This window comes from Syngnathus floridae, chromosome 5 (assembly GCF_059516105.1).
Source record: "Syngnathus floridae isolate MCC-2025c chromosome 5, RoL_Sflo_1.0, whole genome shotgun sequence".
Lineage (NCBI taxonomy): Eukaryota > Metazoa > Chordata > Actinopteri > Syngnathiformes > Syngnathidae > Syngnathus > Syngnathus floridae.
In genome coordinates this window covers 18,943,429-18,954,346 of record NC_142417.1, presented here as the reverse complement: position 1 = coordinate 18,954,346, position 10,918 = coordinate 18,943,429, and the positions used below count along the sequence as shown (strand labels likewise).

General features: G+C 43.4%; 1 protein-coding gene across 3 annotated transcripts in view; it reads left to right on the top strand.

Annotated features, from left to right (window-relative positions):
* Nucleotides 1–378: 378 nt before the first annotated feature.
* arrdc1a (arrestin domain containing 1a) overlaps nt 379–10,918 on the top strand; it is a 46,595-nt gene continuing 36,055 nt past the window's right edge. Inside the window, exons 1-3 of one of the 3 annotated variants that reach the window (XM_088375083.1) lie at nt 379–619; nt 7,969–8,079; nt 9,213–9,263. In XM_088375083.1, the coding sequence (XP_088231209.1) occupies nt 502–619; nt 7,969–8,079; nt 9,213–9,263 (280 nt within the window). In that variant the 5' untranslated portion in view covers nt 379–501. Of the gene's footprint in view, nt 620–713; nt 1,103–7,968; nt 8,080–9,212; nt 9,264–10,918 lie in introns of those variants that run through there. The other 2 variants (XM_088375081.1, XM_088375082.1) reach the window with 2 other exon arrangements.

Genomic DNA, 10,918 nt, shown 5'->3' with positions numbered 1-10,918 from the left:
AAATGTGTAATACCTACGAAACCGTAGCAGCACAAACGAATGTTTTTGCGGCACAAACCGGCACAAACGAAGCACAAACGAACGGTACCATTTTGGGTCCATTTGGAAGTAAGGGGGGGGGGGGGGGGTTGAGTGACGTCATCATTATAAATTAAATGTGCAAGAGCTACCATTTTGAGTTTATTTGGAGCAGATGGGGGGCTGGGTGAACTCTGGATGACCTATAAAATAATCTTTCATAACTAAAACACCATTGCAGCACAAACGAAACTTTTTACGGCACAAACCACCACAAATGAAGCACAAACGAAACAAACTATTTTTTATAATATAATTTTTATAATTTTGCGTGGGGTGGGGCTTCACCAGCTTCACGCAGGTTGGATACCGTGGTGGTGACTCAAGCCACCTTGAGAATGTTGTGACGTGCCCAAAGGGGCGGTCTTGAAACGGGTTGGATCGCACAGGTGACTGTCGCCGTCTTGTCGGATCGGGACAAACATGGGCAAAATTGAATTATTTCAGATCACATTTGACAACAGTAAAGAACTTTACACCCCTGGAGAGTCTATCACAGGAGCCGTGACGATCAAGGCGGGCCAAAAGCTTCTATGTAAAGGTAAGTCAGTACACAGGTTACTCAGGGTTTTCTTGTCATCGAGAGGGGAAAATAGTGTGTCGCAAAACAAGGAAGTGAAACCTCAGTTGAATTTACTGCGGAACGAAAGACGGCTGGCTAGACAATGCTTTACTGGTGGTAGCAGAATATACTTTTATTTTTTGTTGAGGGATCCTAGTGATATGCATGGGTTGAGTTTTATATTTAGAATTACTATTGGGAGTACTATCTTTAAAATAGAAACTTTTTTTTTTTTTAATTAATGCATCCCAGTTGGGAAAAAACACTACAGGTTTGCCGAATAAAGGGCATTAACAATTTGTAGCTAAGTCGTGTTGCATGTTGTTTGGGATGTCTGTTGTTGAGCCAGGAAAAACAGATGTGGAGTATGAGTTGGTTCATTATTGGCAAGAGCTTGGGTTGTTTAATGGCGGCCAGTACACGAGGTACGGCAGCAGATGAAACAACAGTTTCCTTCTCCAGGTCAGCTTGTTTTATACTGTCCAGAAAAGGCGGGACAATGTCACCTGACCATTTGGTATCTGTGAGTGTGGGGCATCACCCCCTGCGTGTGTGTGTGTGTGTGTGTGTGTGTGTGTGTGTGTGTGTGTGTGTGTGTGTGTGTGTGTGTGTGCGTGTGCGTGTGCGTGTGCGTGTGCGTGTGCGTGCGTGCGTGCGTGCGTTTGTGCGCGCGTGCGTCTGTGTGTGTGTGTTGTCTTCGTGTTCTGATTGAGCAGTTATGTTTATATAAAATAATGAGAAGATTTGCACACATATGCAACATTAAAACGTATATGAGATTGTCTAACCTCACAAAATATGTACACATTGCTGTTGCTCTCTCTTCAGTAGCTAATGGTCATTTTAATATTCAAAAGGAGTATATGCGGCCCAGCATTCCAGCCCTCCTTGTCCCCTTTAAACTTTGTGTGAGCCCGTGTTGCATTTGGTTGTCCTGCCTTGTTCGTGACAAAAGGAAGTGCCAATATGAGATTCTGCTGATGTGAACAAAGTGGAAGAGTGGATACGTAGCGCAACTGTGGGAGGCTGAGATAAAGAGTGGTTAGAACTGCTCTTACAGTTCTAAGCCAATCAGCGGCAAGGATACAGATAAACATGATCCCATTTGTCTCGTCTTCTCTCCTGGCCTATAGTGTGCTGTATAGTCATATGGGCAGAGAAAGCCCCACGCTCCAGGTGACACCGCAAACAGCCGCGATGCATCAAATATATCCGTAATATTTGTTTTCATAAAAATCCACGATGCACCGAGGCCACGATAGGTGAAGCGCAAAGTAGTGAGGGATTACTGTGGGTCTCTCGCTCTCTCTCTCTCTCTCTCTCTCTCTCTCTCTGTATATATGTATGTATATGTGTGTGATGTGAGTCACCCCGCTCACTCTTCGTTTGAGCGAGCATCGCGTATCTCAAGCTTACTGTCTCTCTCTCTCTCTCTCTCTGTCGCTCTCTCTCTCTGTATATATATATATATATATATATATATATCAGTGAGTCGTCATATTATCGTGGTGGAGGGGTTTGTGTGTCCCAATGATCCTAGGAGCCATGTTGTCTGGGGCTTCAAGCCCCCAGTCGGGTCACCCATGGCAAAAGGGTCCTCTGTGAGGGGCCAGACAAAGCACGGCTCACAAAAATCCCTCATGAAGAAAATATATGAACTTAGTTTTCCCTCGCCCGGTGGCCAATCACCGGGGCCCCACTCTGGAGCCAGGCCTGGAGATGGGGCTTGAAGGCGAGCATCTGGGCTGCACCCGGCTGGGCCTTCGCCCATGGGGCCCGGCCGAGCACAGCCCGAAAAGGAAACGTGGGTCCCCCTTCCCATGGGTTCACCACCTGTGGGTCAAAGGGGTTGGGTGCAAAGTGAGCTGGGTCGCGGCCAAGGGCGGGAACTTAAGGGGTCCGATCCCCGGCTGCAGAAGCTGGCTCTTGGGACGTGGAATGTCACCTCTTTGGCTGGAAAGGAGCCCGAGGTGGTGCGCGAGGAAGAAAAGTTCCGATTAGACATAGTCGGACTTGCCTCCACACAGTTTGCGTTCTGTTACAAGCCCTCTCGACAGGGGCTGGACTCTCTTCCCCTCTGGAATTGCCCACGGTGAGAGGCGTCGAGCAGGTCTGGGTATACTTATTGCCCCCCGGCTTGGTGCCTGCACATTGGTGTTCACCCCGGTGAACAAGAAGGTAGCCTCCCTCCGCCTTCGGGTGTGGGGACGGGTCCTGACTATTGGTTGTGTCTATGCACAATACGGCAGCTCAGAGTACCCACCCTTTTTGGAGTCCTTGGAAGAAGTGCTGGAGAGCGCTCCTTCTGGGGACTCCATCGTTCTACTGGGGGATTTCAGTACTCAGACGCAGATCCAGGCCCACCACAAGGATTGTAACAACTTGGCCTGGAAATGCACACAGCCAACTCCAGTATTGCCTTCAAAAGACGGACTGGGACTTATTTCACCACCAAGACCTGGCTGTGTTCACAGGGACAGTTCTGGACTACATCAAGTTCTGTGTGGGAACTGTATCCATGGACAAAACCATCCAGGTCCTTCCCAACCAGAAACCCTGGATGACCAGCCAGGTCCGCTCACTCCTCAGGGCCCGCGACTCTGCCTTCAGGTCAGGCAACAGAGCCCTTTACAGCTCAACTCGGGCTGACCTGAAGAAAGGGATTACAAAAGCCAAAGCGGACTATATGAGGAAGATGGAGTCCCACCTCGCCAGCAACAGAGCACGAGATGTGTGGCAGGGCATCCAGACCATCACCAACTTCAGGGGCTGTGATGTGACGTCAGACCCAAGTGAGTCGCTGGCAGAGGAGCTTAATTGCTTCTTTGCCCGCTTTGAATCACCACAGACTCACTCACCTGCTGTAGCCCTGCCCCCACCCCCATCAGATCCCAGCAGCCCTCCACTCACTGTAGAGGAGCAGGAGGTGAGGCGTGGGCTCCAGGCAGTAAACCCCAGGAAGGCTCCCGGTCCAGACGGAGTACCTGGTAAAGTGCTCAGAGCCCAGCACTCCCAGATATTCTGCAGGATCTTCACCCTCTCGCTGGCCCAAGCAGTCATCTCCACCTTCCTGAAGTCAGCCACAATAATCCCCATACCGAAAAAGTCACCCCCAACCAGCCTCAACGACTACCGCCCTGTTGCCCTCACCTCGGCAATAATGAAGTGCTTTGAGAGACTGGTTCTCCAGCACATCAAGGACTGCCTCCCCCCACACTTGACCCCCACCAGTTCGCATACCGGGCGAACAGATCGACGGAGGACGCCATCACCATAGCTCTGCTTGCTGTGTTGAGTCACTTGGAACAGCAGCAGAGCTACGCGAGAATGCACTTTGTGGACTACAGCTCAGCTTTCAACACAATCATCCCGGACATTCTGGTCACAAAGCCGGACACTCTGGCCCTCTCCCCTCCCTGACGGACATATAAGTACAACACCCGGTGCATCAGCAGAGCTCGCAATATCATCAAGGACAACACACATTCCCGGCCCCCAGCTGTTTGGGCTGCTTCCTTCTGGGAGGCGCTACATATGCATCAGTACCAGGACTACCAGACTGAAAAACTGTTTCTTCCCAAGAGCCATCACCACACTGAACTCTGAGAGGAAACAACACCAGCTATAATACACCAATGCACCTTTATACTTTCACTGTCACTGCTGCTGTTAACACTACGTGCAATAACTATTTATTATTTACTTCCTGTACATACCTCATTCATGTTAATATACATAAATAGTCACATTGTACATACTGTAAATAAGATTCTTTCACTTTTATTCTTTATACTTCCTTTATACTTCTTAATTTTTGTAATGTTTATTTTTTGGGATTTCTTTTCTTCATTCTTATTACACTGGAAAGGGAGAAGCTCTCCAATTTCGTTGTACAATTGCATTGTAAAATGACAATAAAGAGCATTCTATTCTATTCTATTTTATTCTATTCTATTCTATTCTATTCTATTCTATTCTATTCTATTCTATTCTATTCTATTCTATTCTATTCTATGTACTTCCGGAGTGAGCAGCGGTGTTTTTTTTTAAGTGACACAGAGGACGAAGATTTCGAGAGGTTTAATGATTTGGAGTGACACGGACGGTTCGATAAAATTGTTATTTATGTTATAGTTATTTGATATACAGTTTATGGAATAATTGGAACTGCAACTGACGATGAGTCTGACGTCAACGCCGCATGTACTTCCGGAGTCAGCAGCGGCGTTGTTTATAAGTGAGGATAAATATTTTGATGGATTTAATGATTTGACAGATGCTTCAATAAACTTTTTGTCTGTTATAGTTATTTGAATAACTTTTAAAATGTTACGTCAGGCACGTTCTCAGTTCCTCGTTTATGTGTTTATGTAACGTTAGCGTACCATACTGTTCAGCTTGTTGCCTATTCATGGCTGTTCTTGGTGTTGGATTTTGTCAAATAAATTTTCCCCAAAAGTGCTTATACTCCGGGGTGATTTATACAGTAATCCCTCGTTTATTGTGAATGATTGGTTCCAAGACCACCCGCGATATGTAAAACTCCACGTAGTAGTGTCACCCTTTTTTTTAACATGCATACATTGTCTGTATATCAATAAGTATATATTAAACCATACAAATGCATATGTTATCATTAGAACATTAAATAATAGTTTTAAACATGTAAATACTATATTGATACGTAGTATAAATGACATACAGAAAATAATGTATAAATAATATAAATATGATACGTGTGTGTGCGCGCGCGCGCGTGCGTGCGTGTGCGTGTGCGTGTGCGTGCGTGTGTGTGACATGTATATGTAGCTAAAGTATACATACTGTAAATATGTTTTTAGAACTCTTATTATAACAACTTTTTATAACAAGGTACAAGTGTACGACATACTGTAAATATGTTTTTAGAACTCCATTATTATAACAATTTTTACAACAAGGTACAATACAGTAAATATGTTTTTAGAACTCTTATTAAATTATAACAACTTTTTTTTATAAAATGATATAAGTGTACGTACTGCAATTGTGTGGATACTCCCTGCCTTATGCTGGCGTGTGGGCAACTTTCGTGCCATAATTCCTCAATTTGGATGGTTTATTTGGAATTTGTGAATTTTGTTTTTTTTGGGAAAAAAATCTGCGATGTGCTGAAGCCGTGATAATCGAACCACGATGTAGTGAGAGATTACTGTACCGTATTTTCCGGACTATAAGTCGCTCCGGAGTATAAGTCGCACCAGCAATAAAATGCCCCAAAAAGTGGAAAAAAAACATATATAAGTCGCTCCGGAGTATAAGTCGCATTTTGGGAGGCAATTTATTAGACAAAATCCCAGACCAAAAACAGTCATGAACGAGCAACAACAGGCTAAACGATAGCAACAACAGGCTAAACGATAGGTATGCTAACGTGACAAACACAAACAAAGAGCTGAGAACGGGCCTGATGTAACATATAGAGTGATTAAGGACAACTATTACATGAATAACATGTTTATAAAACCATTGGTGTCACTCCAATTCATTAAATCCATCAATCGTCCGATACGATAGCAACAGGCTAAACGATAGGTATGCTAACATGACAAACACAAACGAGGAGCTGAGAACGGGCCTGACGTAACATATAGAGTGATTTAGGACAACTATTACATAAATAACATGTGTATAAAACCATCGGTGTCACTCCAATTCATAATCATCGGTGTCACTCCAATTTATTAAATCCATCGATCGTTCTTTGTCAACAATGGGTGCGCGCGTCAGAGGGCGCTTGCACTTATTGCACAATATTCCACAGGCTCATATAACGATAGATAAACTATATTTCAAATAACTTTAATATAAGCAATAATATTATCAAACCATCCGTGCACTTTAAATCCATTAAATCCATCGATCAAATTCCTCGTCCTTTGTCAACATCGCCGCGCGTGCGCCCTGACGTCAGCCTCGTCTTTATTCCACAGATCTAGTATATGACTATATTGTAGCGTTAACAAAGTACAAGGAAAGATGTGGGTTTGGTAAACGGCTCTTTATTTAACAAAACAAACTTCCAAGTGCGTGGCGGCGTGGACTTCCAGCCACCGATGTGGAAGAGAGCTCCATACAATAGGACCGGGCGTGCGTAATAGCCATGTCCGAGCCCCATGCACCGTCTGCGGACAGCCACTCGGCCGAGCGCCGGCCCCCGACTCAGTAGAGTAGGAGCGGGCGTGTGTAAAAGCCATAATAGTTATTCAAACCTTCTATGTCACTCCAAATCCTTAATTCCTTCAAACTCTTTGTCCTCCGTGTCACTTAGAAATGATCACCGCTAATGATGCCGGTAGTCCGTACGTGGGTACGTTTGTCCTTTATGTAAACAACCGCCACGCCGCGCCGTGCCACTGACGTCACTTGAAATAGTAATCTATTGGTACATCACGGTTCTCCAAACTTTCTTTCTGCTGCTTGATTACTGTTTTCAGCTGCATATTTTACAACTTGAAGTTTGTAACCTGCAAAATATGAGTTTGTTTTTGGTGCCATTTTTCTTAAGCCCACCCAGTTGATGAGTCACGGCCAACGGTGAAATTTAGAGCGCCCTCATTCAGTTTCGTCTGAAAATATAATTTTTATCAAATGTAGTTTTTTGTTTTGTTTATTTGGTTGTTTTATCAAAGTCAAAGTCTGCTTTATTGTCGATCTTTTTTTTTTTTTCATATACCAAGACACACAAAGAGATTGAAATTACGTTCCCACTATCCCACTATATGCATACAAGCAACACAAAAAAACCCAAGAAGGCACAAACAATGAATAAATAAGAGTGTTGAATAAATGATAAATAAACAAATAATAATAAATAATAATAATAAATATGAGAGGAGCAAAAATGGAGCAAGTGTACATACAGCAGGCAGTGGACTTGGATATGGTGCTTTAAAGTGTTAATATCTTTATTTGATGTTTTCTCTATTTTTTATGTTTTGAATATGTTCAAGATAAAGATATAAAAGCATGTGAAGTGATCAACTATACTAAAAATAACATGGGAAGTGGTGAACTATACTTGTAAGTAAGTGATGTCTTAATGATCAAGTAAAAATTTGTGAAAAGAAACATATATAAGTCGCTCCTGAGTATAAGTCGCGCCCCCACCCAAACTATGAAAAAACCGCGACTTATACTCCATAAATTACGGTATATGATTTTTTTTCTTTATTATATATTTTATGACTGGTGCGACTTGTACTCTGGAGCGACTTATAGTCCGGGATTCACGATATCTATCTGTCTAGCTATCTCTCAATCTATATCATGTAATTTGTCATTTTCAGCTGTTAAGGTGAACTGCAATGGTTTCTGTGGCATCACCAACAAAGTAAATGAAACAACATGGACAGAGGAGGAACAGTACTTCAACAATACGGTGTCTGTGGCAGACAAAGGTATGGTAGCCCGCCCTCAGATAATACATCATTTTTTAATACTTTTTATTTATTTTTAGTACATGTGCTTTGTAGACATTATTTGTGGGTATACCAGCTTAATCTGTGAATCGCTTGAAGTCTTCACATTATCAATCTGGGACCACTCCACTGTGATCTGCTCAGGAAAGGCAAAACATACAGTACAATGCTTCGAGATGTTTGTGCGATGCGGCAATTTGTGCACATCTACAAACTATTGCTTTAACTAATTATCATATTTTTCCAGTTCTTTATTTTTAATGCTTGCTATTCTATAATTATAATTATCAGGTGGCTGCTTTCTCAGTTGAACTATTTAATGTATGCCAAGACACAGCTGTGGAGCCTTTTCTGCAAGATTGCGGAAGAAGGTCTAACCCCCACCTCGAGGATTCCTACCTTTATACTCTTGGCCGCCCACCTACAAGGCTACACCTACACCTACTCTGTCTAGTCTGTGTAATAATGTGTGACCTTGCAGTCTAAACTGAAATCAACTAATATGTATTTATGTGCAAAGAGTTTCATGGAAAAGGGAATGCAAGAGAAGGGTTACAGCAAGATAACGGCATAGCTCAAGCTACCGAGCTCATTACGAGTGCCAAAGAGGTCGATTCTAAAACCATCACAACAAAAGATGACTATATTGTCACCGGCATGCACCTTGTTTTGACCAGCTGATGTCTTTAGGGTTCTGACATCATGGCATTTTGTGATAATTGTCATTTGTCTAATGTAAATATGTGGATAAAGGGCGTTTTGAAAACAGCGAGAATAGAATTAATTGCAACGTCCATGCAATTGTCCCCAAGTTTGGTTTGTTCATTTCCCCTGGCCTCGGTGATTCTTGTTTTCGTCACAGCCTCACACAGCAAACAGTGTTGCTTTGTTTGGTTTGCACCACCAGTGTTTTGGCTCTGAGAAAATCAGCGTGCTGGGGACAAGATGGAATCTCACGGTTTTTTGAACTCACAATACCGTGAGAATTTAGCTTGCAGCCAAATTAACTAAATTAATTGTTTTCAATTGTTTTCTAAATTCCACAGCCCAGAATCTATTAACATCGAGTTTTTGTTTTGATGCTGTCTTCCATTTCTTTCCATTGCATACAGGAACTCTGAAACAAGGACTTCACACTTTTCCGTTCAAGTTTCTTATTCCAGGTAAGAGCTCTACATCTATAATTATAGATCTTGAAAAACAGTTAACAACCCCAAGGAACTGTAAAAGGAATACATTCCCATGGTGTGTGCTAATACTGTAAATAATTGCAGACAGTCAATGTGGGGTCCCACTAGCATGGTATGGCTGTGGCTCAGAGGTAGAGCAATTGTTCTTTAACCAGAGTGTCAGTTGTTCGAATCCTGTTTTGTCCAAGTCAGGGGTCTCAAACCTGCGGCCTGCGGGCCAATTGCGGCCCTTAGGACAATGTTTTGTGGCCCCCTGCCTGAAATCAAATCTTTGTGTTAGTGCAGCCCGCGCATTTTTTCTCACATGCATCTGGGGGTTTTATATTTTTTTTAACACCTTTGGGCTCCTGTAGCTCAGGCTCGTGACAACAGCGCGAATTAACAACTGGTCACTTGAATATGTTTGGATGAACAAGTGGAGGGAAAATATATCTTGTCACCTAGTGCTATACGTTTTTTGTCAGCCCCAGTCATGTCTTTTTCAAAACCTGCTGTGAAGAGAAAAATTGGCGATGAGCACAGACAATTTCAGGAGAAGTGGGAGACGGAATATTTTTTGGTTGAGCACAGGGGCATCCCAACGTGTCTAATATGCATGGATAAAGTTGCGGTGCACAAGGAGTATAACATCAGACGTCATTACTCAACTAAACATGCTGAGGAGTATGGAAAATACCTGGGAGATGAGCGAGAGGACCGGGTGCCGAACTTAAAACATGTCTACTGAGGCAACAAGATTTTTTCAAAAAAAGCAAGCAAAGAGAGTGAAGCGGCTATCAAAGCTAGCTACGTGGTGAGTGAGATGATTGCTAAAGCAGGGAAGCCATTCAAAGACAGCAAGTTCATCAAACAGTGCATGTTACAGGCTGCAAGTATAGTCTGCCTGGAAAAAAAGGCTCAGTTTAGTAACATCAGCTTTTCAGCCAACACAGTGGCAGGCAACATTTATGATCAACTGCGTGAGAAAGCTAAACATTTCCATTCATACTCACTTGCTCTTGATGAGAGCACAGATGTCACTAACATGGCGCAGCTCGCAATATATGTCCGTGGCTTTGATAACAATTTTGAAGTTACGGAGGAGTTGCTCTCAGTGATTGCAATGCATGGCCAGACCACTGCCCAGGAGATATTCCGCCAGCTGTGTGATTCCATTGAGGATGCCGGCTTACAATGGAAGCGTTTGGCTGGAATAACTACCGACGGAGCGCCGTCAATGACAGGGAGGAAAAATGGACTTGTGGCGCTTGTTCAAAGGAAACTGGAAGCGGAGGGTGTGGAAGATGCCATTGCTCTGCACTGCATTATCCACCAGCAGGCCCTTTGCAGCAAGATCATGAGGTTTGACAATGTGATGTCTGACGTTGTGAAAATCATCAACAGATCCAGGGCTTTAAAGCATCGGCAGTTCCGCGACTTTTTGGCGGAAATAGAGTCAGAATATGAGGACGTGCTCTACTTCAGCGAGGTACGTTGGCTCAGAAGGGGGAAGGTCTTGAAGAGGTTTTTTTGAGTTAAAAGCAGAAGTGAAAGCCTTCATGGATAAGGATGGGATGACTGTTCCTGTGCTAAATGATCCTAAATGTCTAATGGACTTAGTTTTTCTTGTTGACGTCACACAGGAGCTG